Raw genomic sequence first — 18,951 nt, 5'->3', positions numbered from 1 at the left:
GGTATGGAAAACACTCCACTCTCTCCACAACTGCCCCATCACCAATTGGGATCTGTGGGGGTGGAGTGTCTGATGGTACATAATACACAGGAAGGTGCTTTGTTTTGGTTGGGCTGATGGTAAGGCCCCATCTCTTGGTGGCAAGCTCCAGATTCATCAGCAGCACCCCCAATTCCTCCTCTGAGTGAGCAGCAATTACCAGATCATCAGCATACATAATGTGGTTGACCAATAGGGAGCCATCCCTTGACCGCACCTGGGCGTCAATCAACCTCCCATTATATCTGATGAGTCAGATGCCTTCTATGACCTCCTGTCGCAGGTGTTGGCTAAAGTGGCCCCTCGGGATAGAATCATCATGTTGGGTGATTTCAATGCCCGAGTTGGTCATGATGCTGGCACCTGGTCAGGAGTGATTGGAAGACATGGGCCTGATCAGCTCAATAACAACGGCAGGAGGCTGCTAGATTTTTGTGCAGCCCATGGGCTCGTAATTACCAACACACTGTTCCAGCATCGGCGCATCCACACAACATCATGGATGCATGCCGGGTCCAAGCAAGAACATCTGCTGGACTACATAGTGACTGAACAGCAGATGCGGGCCCATGTCCTTGATACCAGGACCTACCTTGGAGCTGATCTGCCCACTGACCATCGACTTGTCGTCTGTAAGATGCGCCTGCCATTCTTCCACTCCGGTGGTGGGTGTAAACCCAGGACCCCTTTCAAACCCATAGTGGCCTGGTCTAGGCTAGCTGATGAAAGTTGCAAGTGAGAATTTCAGTATCGCTTGCAGCTGGGGTTGGCATCATCCCCCACTCCTCTGGATGTCAAGGGGAAATGGGCGAGGTTTAGGACTGTGGCTCATGTAACTGCAATGGCAGTTTTGGGCACACGGTCCAGACCTCCTCAGAAACCCTGGCTGATGGAGGAGGTGTTCAGACTGGCTGAGAAAAAGTGACAGGCCCACTCTCATCGTTTACAGCTTCCCACGTCAGAGAATGAGGAGGCTTACCGCAGCCTTCGCTCGGAGGTTTGGAGAACCGTGAGGCGCTGCAAGGATGGTTGGTGGTCGCGGGTTGCTGAGGAGATGGAGTCTGCCTCAGTGGCCCGCGATCACAAATCGCTCTTTAATTCCATCAAAAGGGTTACTTGCGGCGCCACACCTATTACCATCATTAGGGGAAAACACGGTGATCCAATCTCCGACCCCCAGAAACAGGTTTGCAGATTTGCTGAGCATTTCTGTGAGGTCCTGGGGGAGGGGAAGTCCCTGAGCCTGGAAAACATTGTGGGACAAAATGGGGATTACCCTGCTGGGGCTGCGGTGCCACAAATAATGGAGGAAGAAGTTGCTCCCTGTGGGTGGTTGGCTGAGGTGCCATCTTTGGAGGAAGTACTGAAGGCGATCTGGAGCCTGAGACCAGGAAAGGCACCGGGCAGAGATGATCTCCCCAGTGAAATGCTGAGGGAGGGTGGTGTTTGTGCACAGACTGCCCTACATGACATCATAACAACAGTCTGGACCACTGGGCGGGTTCCGCAGGATTGGAAGGATGCCCTGGTGGTCCCTCTCTTTAAAAAGGGGGACCGTTCAGATTGTAATAACTATAGGGGCATCTCACTCCTCAGTGTGCCGGGAAAGGTCCAGGCAAGGATTATTCAACATTGCCTTGCCAGGCACGCTGAGGAGAGACTTGCGGAGCCCCAGTGTGGTTTCAGGAAGGGGCGGTCTTGCACAGATGCCATATTCTCTGTCCGTCTGCTACAGCAGAGGTGTAGGGAATTCCATAAAGACCTACATCTCTGCTTTATTGACCTGGTCAAGGCCTATGATACCATCAGTAGGCCTGGGCTCTGGGTTGTTCTTCGTGCTTTCGGAGTCCCAGACCCACTGCTCGCGATCATTAAGGACCTTCATGATGGCGAGCGGGCCCGGGTAAAACTACGTGGTCAGGAGTCGGAGCCATTCCCTGTTCACCTGGGAGTGCGACAGGGATGTCCTCTGGCTCCCACATTATTTAATATCTATTTCGACCATGTGGTTCGTGAAGCCTTCGATGGCTGTACTGGAGGAATTTCCATCTGGTATAGATATATATATACACACACACACATATATTTATATATATACACACACACATACATATATATATATATATATATACACACACATACATACATATACATTATATACACACACACATATATATACACAACACACACACATATATTTATATACACATATATATATATATACACACACACACACACACACACACACATATATATACATATATATATATATATATACACACACACACACACACACACACACACATATATATATACATATACATATATATACATATTCATATTGTAAGGTATGGCGGAGGATCAGTGGCCACAGCAGATTCATGAATAAGAAAGAACCCACTGTTAAAACCCCTCTAATCACTGAAATAGCGCCAACTAGTCTCCACGAGCACAATAAATGTATTGACAAAGAGACAATGAACTATTGACAGGAAATCCTCATGCCTGCTAAGCCCCCCCTTTCCCATATGACTCGCCTCACACCACGTGCTTCACCATGTGAGAAAAGGGCACGTGAAAAGCTGGCAACAGAGAGTGTGTGTGTGTGTGTCTTCCATTTAAACCTCGAAAGGTTTATTCTTAAGGAAATACGTGTAATCCCTGTATGTTGTGTATTTCTGAGGTATATCAAACTCGTTAGAACTGTTTCGTTGTGTGTTTTAAACTCTGAGGCCTCATATTTAATAGCCTAAGGGTGTATATCCACTTCTAAGTGTACTAAATACACGTTTCTTGGTATCAAATTAAACCTTACGACTTGTCCTAGCTGAATATGAATATAAGATTACCTTAGAATTGTGTTCTGCTATGTTTTACCATCTTTTGAGTTATTCAAACCAAAGTCCTGACCCCGAGTCATAAAGGATGCAAATGAGCCTTGACGGGACAAAGGAACCATCTCATGATTTAAAATAAAGGGGACTTTTACGACCTCCAAAGGAATGTTCAGAGTGCAGACCCTCAATTAATTCTTACTGAGAAGGAGAAATGAACCCTTTTAATCCTATATATTCTATATATATATCCATGTGATAAATGTATTGAAATGTATCTAAAGTTCCATCTCATGATTTTCCTAAATGTTGTTTGGTCTATGTTTTCTTGCAAACTCTAATGGGTTAATGTTTCAGACTTTGCATACTATGGTTAATCGAAATCATATGTGTGGCATATTTGGTCTCTATAACTTGGTATTTTGAAGATCGAAATGACTGTGTACATGATATGTCGATAACAACAACATATTAGTATTACAAGAATATTTCCTAGTTTCTTCATTGGCTACCACCCCTCTTAGAACAAAGAGCAATAAACCAAATTCCCGCCTGGAACTTCCACCCTTCTTATTGGTCGAGCCAATGAGAGGTGGGACACGTTTTCTAAGGTTATAAATTGCATCCACAACGGCCCTTCTCTCTCTCTTGCTTCTTGCCCTCTTGCTTCCTGTCCTCTTGCTTTCTGGTCCTCTTGCTTTCTGGTCCTCTGAGCCTTGTGCTCTCTTACTCTCTTGGTCCTTCCTGAGAAGTCCTAATGAAGATGATGCTGAACTAGCAGGCCCCCAAGGACTCCCAAGCGTGCGCCAGGCTACGGCCTTGTCTTTCCATTCACCAAAGATCCTCTGACTCCCACTGGTTCTCTCTCATCAAGACATCATCATCAAAGATCAACTGGAGCCTCAACAAATTGCATCAGGACAGTTTAATTCAAATGGGACATGCTGTAACACTCTCCAATATTAAAGTTGAGTTTACACAATTAGGGGATCGACCGTACTGTTTCTAATGATAGGTTGAGTGGAGAAAATAAATAGCAACACTGATGAAAAATCAATAAACCCAAGTGTATTAACAATAACAATAATATTTACAATAATAACAAACAAGGTGTATATACAAGTAAAAGTGAAGTCCAGAGTGCGCAGAGTTATTTACAGTGATCGGATCAGTCTCACCGGGTGTTTGTAGGGTCCTTGGGATCGATCTAGTGATGGAGTGATGAATTTGATGACAAACCAATGTCCTCTGATAAAAAGGTAATCCTGGCAACGAGCCAAACGAAATACCTCCGGAGGAACGAGCGTCCCAGCGCTTCCAGGTAGGTCACCAAAGTAATCCAATGTGAATGAGTTTTGTATGTGTGTGTGTACTGCATAAATGAGCCCCATTTATCGGCATAGCGGTTCTTTAAATAGAAATCGAAAGTAACTTCCTGAATACGTGGCAGGAAAACACGTAAGACGAATGCACGCGAAGATCTCGTGTGAACAGAGATCGGGGAACAACACACAACAGCTGAGGGGAATGACAGAAAACAGGGGAAAGCAATATAACTAATAAATATAAATGACACACATTTAAAGTTATAAACCTTATACAAAATGCCCCTTATGTGGCCACGCTACAATGCAAGTATCAAACTTAGTCTCATTATTTGATACATTAAGTATCCTTACCCCTTTCTAAAAAGGGCGTGTCAGAACTAATATGATAGTTTGCTCAGGCTGTTGATCTGCTGAATTTCAAACAATGCTATAACTTCTTGCCTTCCTGTATTCTGCTTCAGCCCTCTTTCCCTTGGTAAACAGTATGCATGTATGTATGTTAGAGTAGTTTAAATGTTTAGTTTAGTTAATAAAGTCTTGTTCATGTCACACGCAAAGTTGTCTGTGTCTCAAGCTCATATCTAAAGTCACTAATCATAGATTTTGACTACTTGCTCTTAATACTTAGTAAGAAAGACATTTCCCATGCCCCGGAAATGTACATTTCTATTAATTAATTAATTAATAACCAATATTGAGTGTTCACGGGATGAACCGAGTATTTGGTTGTAATGTTAATGTAGCTACATCAAGTTAACCCGATTAACTGATCCAAATATTCATAATTGATTATAACAAGTTATGATTGATTATTAATATTTCATAGAGCTGATTCAGCTACATAATGGTGGAGAATGATGCGGGCATGATTAAACAAAGGTTATGAGCTTGAACCACTGTCAACCTAAAAGTGTGCATTGAATAATTCCGGTCAGAATAGGACACGACATGCGAAACGGCATTTGCTTCACTAGTTGCTGGCTTGTTTGGATGCGGATAAAGTGATGGCTTGAATTGACATCTCTACTGTAATTTAAAGAGTCTTAACACATTTAAGCATATTTTCAAAAGGTATCAGTGTACGAGTAATATGATTTTAGCGAAGAAACCCTAATTTCAGTATTAAAGTGTAAGTCTGTTTTGATGAAGGAATCTCAGCTCAGCGGCATGTAAACTGTACCAGAATTGATTGCTTAACCTGTTTCTGATGAAGAAATCTCAGTACAGTGTTATATAAATGTAGATTTGGGCGATGCTCCAGTTTTCACAGTATAAAGGCCTTACAAATTATAGTTAGATTGATGTCCTTCATCTAAACTATCCGTGCATCTAAAAGGCTTAGCTTCCTGGTGATCAAAACTGTGTTTCACTCACTGAAACTCTGAAGTGCATTGGTTCCCATGACAACGACTTGTCACAGGAAGTGCTCACTCCAGATAGCACATGTCACCTTCCGACGCCATTTTGTAAACAAACCAGCCTAGGTGGCTAAGCTAACCCAACTTAGCAGCCCCTCAGCTTAGGCTAAGCTAACTAATAGCTTCAACAGTTAGCTGCTAGCACAATTTACATGAAGCCTTTATCTACAGCTTGTGTGTATGCAGAGTGAAGTGATCTAAACCATTTTCCTTTAACCCCATTTCTGGTTTCTGAATTTTCACTTTCTCTTTCCTTAACTTTAATTCTTCTCATCTAACTTCACCTGCACCTTTCAGGTGCATCCCTTACTGAACGCTGTTCAGCTAAATTTGCAGTTACTTTGTTAATTAAATCTAAAAACTTAATTACATGTAAACTGTTTAGATAGAGAAGAATTTTTATAGTTATTGGGAACTTTCAATGGCACGTTGACTAAACTTTATAGAGGGACAAACACATTGTGTGGTCTTGAACACACAACAGCTGTGACCAACTACAGAATGATGTCCAAAGCAAATCTAATTGTTGATCATAAGTGCTATTGATTATTCCCAATACAAGGTTATTCTGCTATTTTAATCACTTCTTCAAGTCTTTTTATTATTTTTACTAATATAGAAGTCAGCTATTCATTTTCCCATTTAACCCTCTTGGTCTAGTGTGGTTTTATTTCCCCATAAAACTGCAAAAGTAACTAGACATACTTTTCTTCTCGATTTTGTGTTTATTTGCAACAAGTTGCTTAAATTTTATGAGCCAGCTACACAAGTAATCTAGACGATTTCTATGGCATAATTTTGAGCACCACTAATAGACACAATCTAATAGGAAAGCTCTTTTCTTCCTCTTTCTTTCTCTTCTTCATGTGTTCAAAGATCAAGCCTGTTGTATGCTATCAGTAAGTGCTGATAAATAATTTGACCCAAAGAAACATCTTAAGTCATTTATTAAATCTAGGCTTACGCTCTTTTAGCAAACCACTCAGATCCACACAAATCTGAGCATCCTGCTATTTGCAGCTAAGATAGTAATAATCAGGAACACATTTCACTTGTTAACCACACCTAGCAAAACCTAGCTGTACATTATACACCTTGCTGTCTCACTTTGCCTTTAGCTCCAAATTCTGTTTGATCTTGCATTAGTCTCTTGCCCTTACTCTCACCAGAAGTGTGCCAAAATGTTGCAGATACTCAGCCTATCTGCCCAGATGGCAGGCCAAAAGGACTGGCTAGGTGTTTTGAGGAACACCCTTTTATCCATGGCTGCTGACGACCTTCAGCAACAGAACAAAAAGCAACTGGAAAACGAGGGAAAAGAACTAATGACAGACGACTCAAACCAGAGGTATGAGCACAAATATCTGACTGAGGTTATCTTCCTGGCCCACAACCTCACAGGTTTGAAACAGGAGGTAAACAACCTCAAATGCCAGATCACTGAGTCCCAAACGGAGCTGACACATGCTAAAAGCCGCATAGACCAGCTAGAGATGGAGGCTCAGGACAGACACAAGGACCCTGGCAGAAGGGAGTCACAGGAGGTAATCCACAGACTTCAAACGGCTCTGACAGCTGCTAAACAACAAGAGCAGTTGGAAAAGACAGCCAGAGAGCACCTGGAAAAGGTACTCTTTCACAAAGATTCACTGTTAAAAACAGCAAATTCTGAACTCTTGGACAATGATGCCAGAATCATGGCCTGTGAAGGTCAACTGAATGTGTCCAGAGCTGGAGTTAAAGCGCTGACCCAGCAGCTGGACAACACCAAAGATGAACTTGACATGGTCCAACGAGAACTGAGACACTCTTACCTGCTGCAAAAGGAACCACAGCAGGAGAGACATCTCACTCCCCCACTTGCAATCAGCAGAGAAACCTCCCCCAGCCAAGCACAGAGTTACAAAGGGGGGAGACAAACCCTCTGCTTAAAACGTCATCGGACAGTTTGCTTAAAGCTTCTGCAGCCGCGGAAGGAAAATGATTGATTCAGACGAATCTTGAAACGACACGTGTAGCGACACTCAAAGACCTCAACCGAATGGCCAGACATATCCCTGCATTTACACCAGAGCTTGCAGGAGACCACGACGTCCACGCTTACCTGCGAGACATTGACTTTCACCTGCAGTCTTTGATGAGTGTGAACCATCAAGATAGACTCCATCTGATCTGGATCACATCCAGCCCAGAGTTGCGACGCTTTCTGGCTCGACAGCCAGAAAACATCCAGTCTAACTACCAGCAGCTGAAACAAGCCATCATAACGGAATTCTCAGAGTCTAAAAGCGGACTGATCGCTGCCCTAGACACCAAACAGGGTCGGCATGAAACTCCCTATGTTTACTACCACAGACTCAGACAAGCGTGCTCGGAGCTCATAACAAACCTGGGATGGAGGAGGACACCAGCTTCAAGAGCCTTTTCCTCCGAAACCTCCATCCTATGGTAAGTCACCATTTAGGCATTATGGCCTGCCCCCACACAATGCCTATCCAACAACTGCGTGACCTGACACAGAAGGCCTTTAACAAACACAAGGCCTCCTCAAAAAGAGTTTGTAAGACCCCAGTGATTCTGAACTGCAAAATCCAGACTCCAAAGCTGGTACCAAAAGGCACCCAGCATTGCCACAATGCAAGAGCCTTCAACGAAACGCTACTAGCCAGCAGAGGGCAGAACCGTCACCATGGCCATAGATCTAGACACAAGACCAACCGCTGGGAGAAGCCATGGAAAAGAACATCCTCACCCAGCAAACACCACAGGACGTCCCACAGCAGTCTACAACAACATCCTCCTGTACACCTTTCAAACAGGTGCCAAACGGAGGCTGCACAAAGACAGCTAGAAACGCCTGTTTCTGAGTTACAAGAGCTGCTAGCACTAGCAAAACAGCTCCTGGAACAGAACTCCCCTGAGGAGTACTGGGAAGAACAAACCTCTGACTCTTGCCCAACACCACTCAAGCAAGCTCAAGTCAGCACTGCTGCCAGAGCACAGTAACACTGCAGACTTCAGACACCTGGTGACTGGGTGCCAAACCAAGGGCAAATGGCCACCTGCTGCCCTTTTGCCACCAGTACTAGGTCAGTCTGAAACTCTCTCCACACTACACAATGCCCATAACCACTCCCTGCAGCCACAAACAAGCACCTGCCTCAAACGAACTGACTTCATAATGACAGGTGACACACTGTCAAGGCACCTGCTGCCTCTGCACCTGCTGCAGAGACCTGGATTTGGCTACTGTCTACATCACCCACCGTGGAACAACCACCTGCTACAAAACCCTCATGATTCACCTGCCATCCGCCATTGTGATGATTGTCGTCCGATGATGTCTCCAACAGGGACACCACCTGACGAAAAGGGGGACTGTAAGGTATGGCGGAGGATCAGTGGCCTCAGCAGATTCATGAATAAGAAAGAACCCACTGTTAAAACCCCTCTAATCACTGAAATAGCGCCAACTAGTCTCCACGAGCACAATAAATGTATTGACAAAGAGACAATGAACTATTGACAGGAAATCCTCGTGCCTGCTAAGCCCCCCCTTTCCCATATGACTCGCCTCACACCGCGTGCTTCACCATGTGAGAAAAAAGGGCACGTGAAAAGCTGGCAACAGAGAGTGTGTGTGTGTCTTCCATTTAAACCTCGAAAGGTTTATTCTTAAGGAAATACGTGTAATCCCTGTACGTTGTGTATTTCTAAGGTATATCAAACTCGTTAGAACTGTTTCGTTGTGTGTTTTAAACTCTGAGGCCTCATATTTAATAGCCTAAGGGTGTATATCCACTTCTAAGTGTACTAAATACACGTTTCTTGGTATCAAATTAAACCTTACGACTTGTCCTAGCTGAATATGAATATAAGATTACCTTAGAATTGTGTTCTGCTATGTTTTACCATCTTTTGAGTTATTCAAACCAAAATCCTGACCCCGAGTCATAAAGGATGCAAATGAGCCTTGACGGGACAAAGGAACCATCTCATGATTTAAAATAAAGGGGACTTTTACGACCTCCAAAGGAATGTTCAGAGTGCAGACCCTCAATTAATTCTTACTGAGAAGGAGAAATGAACCCTTTTAATCCTATATATTCTATACATATATCCATGTGATAAATGTATTGAAATGTATCTAAAGATCCATCTCATGATTTTCCTAAATGTTGTTTGGTCTATGTTTTCTTGCAAACTCTAATGGGTTAATGTTTCAGACTTTGCATACTATGGTTAATCGAAATCATATGTGTGGCATATTTGGTCTCTATAACTTGGTATTTTGAAGATCGAAATGACTGTGTAAATGATATGTCGATAACAACAACATATTAGTATTACAAGAATATTTCCTAGTTTCTTCATTGGCTACCACCCCTCTTAGAACAAAGAGCAATAAACCAAATTCCCGCCTGGAACTTCCACCCTTCTTATTGGTCGAGCCAATGAGAGGTGGGACACGTTTTCTAAGGTTATAAATTGCATCCACAACGGCCCTTCTCTCTCTCTTGCTTCTTGCCCTCTTGCTTCCTGTCCTCTTGCTTTCTGGTCCTCTGAGCCTTGTGCTCTCTTACTCTCTTGGTCCTTCCTGAGAAGTCCTAATGAAGATGATGCTGAACTAGCAGGCCCCCAAGGACTCCCAAGCGTGCGCCAGGCTACGGCCTTGTCTTTCCATTCACCAAAGATCCTCTGACTCCCACTGGTTCTCTCTCATCAAGACATCATCATCAAAGATCAACTGGAACCTCAACAAATTGCATCAGGACAGTTTAATTCAAATGGGACATGCAAGTATCAAACTTAGTCTAATTATTTGATACATTAAGTATCCTTACCGCTTTCTAAAAAGGGCGTGTCAAACTAATATGATGGTTTGCTCAGGCTGTTGATCTGCTGAATTTCAAACAATGCTATAACGTCTTGCCTTCCTGTATTCTGCTTCAGCCCTCTTTCCCTTGGTAAACAGTATGCATGTATGTATATGTATGTTAGAGTAGTTTAAATGTTTAGTCTAGTTAATAAAGTCTTGTTCATGTCACACGTAAAGTTGTCTGTGTTTCAAGCTCATATCTAAAGTCACTAATCATAGATTTTGACTACTTGCTCTTAATACTTAGTAAGAAAGACATTTCCCATGCCCCAGAAATGTACATTTCTATTAATTAATTAATTAATAACCAATATTGAGTGTTCACGGGATGAACCGAGTATTTGGTTGTAATGTTAATGTAGCTACATCAAGTTAACCCGATTAACTGATCCAAATATTCATAATCGATTATAACAAGTTATGATTGATTATTAATATTTCATAGAGCTGATTCGCTACAATATATACACACAACACACACATACATACATACATACATACATACATATATATATATATATACACACACACATATATACTAGGGCTGCACGATTTGGACAAAAAGTCATATTGCGATTATTTAGAAAAATATTGCGATTGCGATTTGAACTGCGATTATGATGGTGATGTTTTCCACAGGTTAAACTGCAAAAAGTCTACTGGGATTTTCGCACTTGAGCCCTCTTAAAAAGAACCAAACTGTGACCTTTTTTCAGTTCAACCACAAACAAATAAATATATAAACAGAGAAACAAAGTCTTCTTCATATCCAAATGTTACCATCCATCATGTACCTGTTTTTGTCCATTTTGTGACAGGATCTCAGCCCACTAATCATCATCATTAGTTTTTGAAACAGTCAACTTGAATATTAGGGATGCTCCAATCAGGAATTTAACATCCGATACTGATCTCTAGTTTTCATCTCATCAATCGATGCTGATCATTTAACTTTTTATCAGCAGCTGTCAACACTGGTTATATGTAAACTTTCTGCTCAATGTCACTGTTAAATACATTTCCCTGTTGGTAAAACCATAGTTGTTGCCTAGTTATTGCTGTCAAAAATAATGTTGGTTGATTAAATAATTCAGTCTACACAACATATCATTTTAAAATATAAATTGTATTCCTTATTCTAGGGCTTAAAAAGTAGTAGGCTTATACAAACTATTCTTTACTGTATATAAGATAGTACTAAAGAATGAGGCTTAATGTCAAACTGAAGTTGAACTGATGACCCATTGGTGTAATTCAATTTAAAGTGAATGTTTTGGATAGTTTGTCACTATTTAATGACTATTTTATTCATTATTTTATTATACTAAATTTAGCAATGCATTATATTATAGTAACTAAATATTTGAGTGTAATAAGTGCGACACGCTACTCGTGAGGTAAACAAATGACAGGAGAACGAAGAGATGTTTCTGGACTCTACAGGTGTTTCTGTTAATGCTGTTTGCTCAACAATCATTTAATAAAGATGTATGAATTATACCCCATCTTGTATTCTGCAATATTATTATGATACATGTGCCTTGCGGAGACTGAGATGCTGCTACCGCAGATAATAATAAAAACCGCTTTACGCAGGACGCGCCAGTTTACTGTAAATAAAGCGTTTAGCGCATGTAATTTAACGGAACCGAACTCAGAGCACTTCTGTTACTCTAAACGTTATAAAGCAAAGTAACTTGAGATAGTTAATTGTTGTCTGCCTTTGAGACTGCATATGAGATTTAATGGCTCCACGTTGACAACCAACCATGTCCCGTTTCTTTGCAACTTTACTAAATTTACGTTCTCTGTTCTAACTCCTCCAGGTCCCAGCCCGCTGCTACGTCAATTTTACACCGGCCGGAGGCAATTACCAAACTGGATCCGCATGTTTATCACACCAATGTACATATTTTGCGACAGCAAATCAAAGTCATTAATTGTGAAGACTATATACAAAATAAATTGGTAATATCTAAAAATTGTAATGCCTGTAGGAATAACATTTAATGCTGCTTAATGCTATTTAAGGCCTTAATTTTCGCAAAATCCATTTAATGACTTTTAATGGCCCGCGGAAACTCTGCAATGGCACCCTATCAGTATAGTAAGTATCATGGTTTGTTTGTTACTATAGCTACTATATAGAAATATATATGCTATATGTCAAAGTATTCACACATACCTGTGTTTGCTGGAAAAACAGCATGGGGACAGCAGATTAATTCAGATATCGACCCTTTGTTTCTTTCGATGGTTTGAAATCCTCAGGGGTAAAATGTTCACTGCACACCCTCTAATATTTGAGAGAATGTAGGGGTGTACGGATATCCAGGTTTAGCGTGATAAGCCAGAGCTTCAATCGTTCATGAATGTATAGGCAATCGATGAAAAGTTCATATTTTTTCCGCCGTACATTTTTTGGGGGGTTTCTGAAGGTTGAAGCATCCAGGATACACACACCAAAAGATAATTTTAAACAATACACTTATACAAATGCAAATCTACGGCAAAGAAAATGTAACTTTTGTACAGCGCTCCTCTTGTAAACAATGACGTGCTTCCTGCCTCCTCCACATGACGCCTGATCTTACCAACGATTTTACGTCACCCCTCTCATGAGCGCGCATCACAGATGTATGGAAGCAAACATTTGTAGTTAAAAAGTATAAGTATTGTTTTGTTTCTAAAAATAAAATCGTTTGTGTTCAGATGAAGTTTATTTGTCTTGTGGATTATTTTGATGCACACTAAATATGCATTTTGGACTGACAAAAAATGGAGTACATTAAAAAACAAAAATTTTAAGTCACTGAAATAAGGTCATATACAGATCCTAAAGATTTGTCCACAATACTTTTGAGAACTGGATCTTGTAGCCTAGAGTTTTTGCAAGAAAATTATGTGAAAACCATCCTGATCACTCATTCATACAAAACAATATAGTAATTGAACTTTTATAAGACACTTTTAGTGTTAGAAATTTCATATGCGAGGAGGTGTGAACGTTCATGCATATGGATTGTAATTCACACCTGAGGAGACAAAAGACCCTCCCCTGGGCCTATCAATGAGGTAATATGACAGAAAGAGAATGAATGTGAGGAGACATAATGATCAAAATCAAGTTTTAAGTTCATCTGACTATACATTTTATTTACTTAAAGACTTAATTTTAGACCTACACTACCATTTAAAAGAAGTATCTTCTGCTCACCAAGACTGCATTTATTTGATCCAAAATACAGTAAAAACATTGTGTGAACTCATTTTAAAATTTAAAAGAACAGTTTTCTATTTGAATATGTTGTAAAATGCAATTTGTGATCAAAGCTGAATTTTCAGCATCATTACTGCAGTCTTCAGTGTCACATGATCCTTCAGAAATCATTATAATATGCTGATTTTCTAATATGGGCATATTTAAAGTGCATTTTACTCATTTAACCTGAACAGATATTTGCAAGCACAAGCTTTGTTGACGATAATGAGGCAGCATAAACACTAGATAAAATATAATCTAAACTATTATTTTTGTATCATATGTATATCATACAGCATACAATTTAAATACCTGCTTTAGCCAAAACAACATTTAAATGTAACTAAAACTTGCTTATTAGGACATATTTCAAATTTCAGTACTCTATATCCTGGCTGGCAAGTCTGGAAACAGTCCCACTAGTAAAATATGTACATGTTTATATAAAATAGGATGTCAACTAAAGAAAACTCAATGACTTACTCCTCTGAAATTGTATCCTCGTCTTGATCAAGTCTCTCTTCAAAATACAAACGTTCATCGGAGTCCCGCTCTTCTTCTGAGGAAAATGTTAACTCTTCCTTCCTATCCAGGAGTTTTATGGCCTGTGTATCGTTACAAATGCGCAGAAAAGTTGAGTTGTGTTGTGTTTACATTAAACCTCACCGTCAGGGGGCGTAAACCATTTGCCTTGATCGTCTCAGCACATTAGCGTATGAATGGCGCGCTCTGCTGGTGGGTGTGATCACATTAGCTTTACTGAGTTGAGCCAGAAGAAACTGTACATCGCTTTGTTTCATACAGATTAAATTGTAGGAGAATATTTGTTTTACATTTGAATAGTTTTATTTAAAAGTAGACATTTTAAGCTTTCTTTAGACATACGTTTCATGTTTGTGTGATAATTATTCACGGAGTTTCAGTTAATTTTTGTGACGTGTTTCTGAAATATGCTCGTGAACACAGAGACAGCTGAAAGCTCACCCTTTTTATTTTCTTTATTTTACAAAAATAGTTTATAATGATGTCTTACTCTTAACTGTATACCCAAAAATTACGGAGTATTTTAAGTTGTTTCCGCTGTAATGACAAAAATATCCAGCAGGACGCACCGGCGCGTCCGTCGACCCCAGAGGGTTAAAAGCAGTTCAAAGCTCTCATTTAATTACAAACGCTTTTATGTACTAATTTGATAATGATGCTTTTGGGAAATGTGCTGTAGAACTTAAGTATTACATTCTAATTAGGGCTTTGGGAAACCAAGCCCAGGTCTATTTTTTTATCTATCATAGCCTGACTTGTTTTAATTTAATAAGTACTAGGGCTACATTTTGAGGCCTAACATCCATTATAATTTCACACATGATGTCAGTGGATATGATCGATATAGTTTTAGTCCCCAATTGCCAGCTGGTGTAACTGTGTTTTAGGGTGAAACTTTTAACTGCCAATCAAACACTGTCATTTAACAAGAGTTTTATATCTTACCAGCTTTAGACAGAAATAACTTCGCAAATGGACAATTTGAAAATTGCAAAAGTGCACATGAGTTGGCATCCATTAGTAACATACATAGCTACGTTGATATTTCTAACACACATTATAATTTTCTTCAAACCCTCAATCAATCTTTCTCCTCTGAAGCAATAGTTCATACTGTACTTAATTAAAAGTACAGTTTTAGAAGAGAGAAGCTAATGTCTCTCCTGACCAATAACACGTTAATCTAGGAATATCCCTAAACTTTTACACAACCTTCATTAGCTAATTTTCTGCCCTAAATCACCACTTTCCCTAATATGATGTCTGGGAGGTTTTTAAAGCTGTCAGAGGGTGCAGAGGCTACTTACCCCATTATCAGGCTGTTGATGTATTCATTACCATCCATATGGCCGAACTGGAAATCCCTAGAAACCAGAACATATGACCAAATGTGAAAGCAATTAACAAATCAAGACATGCTGCAGTCATAAACATAAGGAAAACTGAGGGGCATTCTGATTTGCATCTTTAAGAGACAGTTCCTTCAATAGTGACTATTAGTGACACAGTCTGTACAGTCAGAAATAACATGTTAAATGCAGCGGGTCATGCTTTTAAAAGTGTGATTTTAAATCAGCAAAACTTTTATTATATCATTGTAGATTATTTTCCAGTGACAGATCTGAGGCCCCGTTTAGACTTTTAATTAAGATCTGTTTTGAAACAGGACAACACTAGACCTTTGTAAACGGGGTCCAGAACATTTTGAGATTCCAAAACAACTAAATTCAGAAGTGTAGAAACCACATTAGCCAACAACACATGACCACTTTGGGCTTATAATGTAATGCTCATCTGTTTGAATGGATTCAAACAGCAACACTGCACCGCCACTCACCTGTCAACCAACTGCTGTGCTAAATCAAGAGTTTTAAACTTAAAAGGAAAGAATGGTCCAATCAGAAATGAAAAAAATGCATAGCCTATATACAGACACGGCCTATAAAAACAAGTATTTTTTCCAGGGTTCAAACAGGCATCATTGAATGAAAATCAAGGACATTTTTTTCAGCACCAATTTGTTTTCTTCAAAGACTTCACAGAAGTAATAACTCTGAGCTTTCATATAATTCTGAGTTCACAAGAGTGACATGATTAATATTTTCAATTTGGAATCTTGCAATTAAAGTAATTGGACCATTTTTTTTTTAAAGGAGGAGGCCTGAAATCGGCCAACATCAATAACCATCCCATCTCCTAGAACACAAAGCCTGGGGCAAAATGAAAACGGATCACCCAACACATCACAAATAACATTCTGAACCCTCAACGAAAATTCTTGAATCTTCAGAATTAGAATCAGAAAAAGTTTTTCTGATTCAGAATTTATTGCCAAGTATGTTTTTTACGCATACAAGGAATTTGTTTTGGTGTTGTAGGCGCGTGTCACACATTCTCTAAATCTAAAAAACAAGTATTAAAATATAAGCAATATAAATATGTCCACACTTTACACCCCCCCCCAAAAAAAATTGGTTGTGTCCCATCTTCTGATTGGCATTGCCAGCAGGTGGGTGTGTCTTTGACACCAAGACTATACAATCTAGAGGGGGTCCAACAGAATAAATGTAAAATCTTAAATTGCATCAAACGCACCCTTACACCTCTAGATGTGGACTTTACCTTTTTTTAGAATCCTAGCCCACACTCCCTCCTACAATACCAAGTTTAAATCTTTCTCCCATAATCTCTTGAGAGAAGTTGAAGCTCTGTCCCCCAGACCCTGAATTAACAGGGAGTAATACACTGATGCCTCATGACCATTTCCAAAGGCAGTAATCACCACTTCCAGAGTATCTGCCACTTTAGGGGGGTGCATGCTACTCCCAAAAACAGTACAGAACAGACGGACACAGCTTTAAATACCTAAAGAACTGATATCTGTGAATCCTAAAATGTTGAACCAAATTTTCAAAAGATCTCCACAATCCACTCTCATATTGGTTACAGAGCGTATTAACATCCCTCACAATCCACTATGACCAGCAGAAAGGGGACTTATTAATACATTATTTTGGGTTCATCCATATGCTCGAAGCAACATTTAAATAAATGTCCAAATTAAAAACTTTTGTCCATACCAAGTGCAAATGCGAAACAACGGGGTGCAACTTAACTACTCCGGTCAGTTTAATAGAAAGGCTTTGCACTGGCAAAATAGGGGCAAGTACTTCCTGTTCAATACAAAACCAGGGAGGGGCTCTTTCTGGTGGAAGTGACTAATGAGCCAAATATCTGGGACTGAATGCCTAATAATAAAACTAAATCTTGTGTAGGCCTAGCCCACCTTTGCCCATCAGCCTATGCAATTTACTGAAATGTAATCTGGGACATTTACAATTCCAAATGAAGGACTTCGCTATGCTATCAAATTGCTAGAAATAAGAAAGGGGACATCTACAGGGAGAGATTGTAGCAAGTAGTTGAATTTTGGAATACAATTCATTTTAATAACATTAACCTCCCAATCATAGATAAATGTAATAAAGCCCACATCACTCAAACCTTTTTATTAAAGGGTCAAAATTAACTAACTAAATCAGACAAATTTTCTGGGAATAAATATACCCAAATAAAATTTGGGCCACTGGAAGGTGCCTGGCTGAAAAGCCGTTACCGTGCAGTACGCTGTCAGAGCCAAAGCTTTGGATTTAGAACAATTGAGTCTGTACCTGAGAACTTTTAAAAGGAATTAATAATTGTGTGAAGGCAAAGCATAGATCTGCGTAAAGCAAAATCTTTTGGACGCGGTAGCGTTCCATTCTTTAATGATTCTGGATTCCAATACTGTAGCATAAGATCTAAAAAATTCAGCAGCAAATCCGTCTGGCCCGGGAGCTGGTACTGACTAGGCTCAACCCAGTCTTGAGCTACAGGGTGATATGCCTGCTGGCATACTCATAAACAACTGTTAATTGTGTACTGCAGGCAGACCATGAGTTCATTATAAAATTGTTATATTATTTTAAAAGACATAACGATTTCATTACAAATGTATTGTTTTTAAATCATGTTTTATATCGATATGAATTATTAATTTAACTGCAAAGATAAGCCTATCATTAAAAATTATGTATGGGATGAGTGGGATATATTTAATTTCCTAATTAAAGACGTTAAGCACATAGCTTTGTATGCTATTATTTCCATTTTCAAATATTTTTGGTTAGAATCAAATATTTTCAAGTCAGGGTTGTGAGGGTTACTTTTAAAATGTATTGTACTACAGAAAAGAGAATACATGCTGTTAAATGTAATTTGTAGCATATTTCGTTAGATTACTCAAGATCAGTAACATAATCTAAATACTATTGCTCACTTGCTTTGACTATTAAAAAAAGGTAGAGTAAAAAAAAGTAAAGAACAGTAAGACAAAATACACTTATAATAAAAAGAAATTCTCTGAAGAAAAAACCTAAACATCTTATCCAAATTTGTTTATAATAATATCAATTTAGACCCCCAGTGAGCTAGCTAAAGGCGACTGGGGCAAGGAACACACAACTCATTTGATGTTGGTTAAATGGAGAAAACTAACCTTGGGGTAAACCAGGCTCACTGTGGGCGCCAGTTCCCCTCTGGCTAAACAGCTTTTCTGCGAAACTATTTCTGCTGCTCGAAAGTTAATTCAAAACCCCACAGAGTGTAA

General features: G+C 39.8%; 1 protein-coding gene across 1 annotated transcript in view; it reads right to left on the bottom strand.

Moving 5' to 3' along the window:
- Positions 1 to 18,951, bottom strand: part of tmx3b (thioredoxin related transmembrane protein 3b) — a 212,061-nt gene that overhangs the window by 29,873 nt on the left and 163,237 nt on the right. Inside the window, exon 13 of the mRNA XM_052114024.1 lies at positions 15,611 to 15,667. Coding sequence (XP_051969984.1) covers positions 15,611 to 15,667 — 57 coding nt within the window. The remainder of the gene's footprint in view (positions 1 to 15,610; positions 15,668 to 18,951) is intronic.

This window comes from Xyrauchen texanus, chromosome 41, assembly GCF_025860055.1.
Source record: "Xyrauchen texanus isolate HMW12.3.18 chromosome 41, RBS_HiC_50CHRs, whole genome shotgun sequence".
NCBI classification, from domain to species: Eukaryota; Metazoa; Chordata; class Actinopteri; order Cypriniformes; family Catostomidae; genus Xyrauchen; species Xyrauchen texanus.
This window is presented reverse-complemented; position numbering and strand designations above follow the sequence as displayed.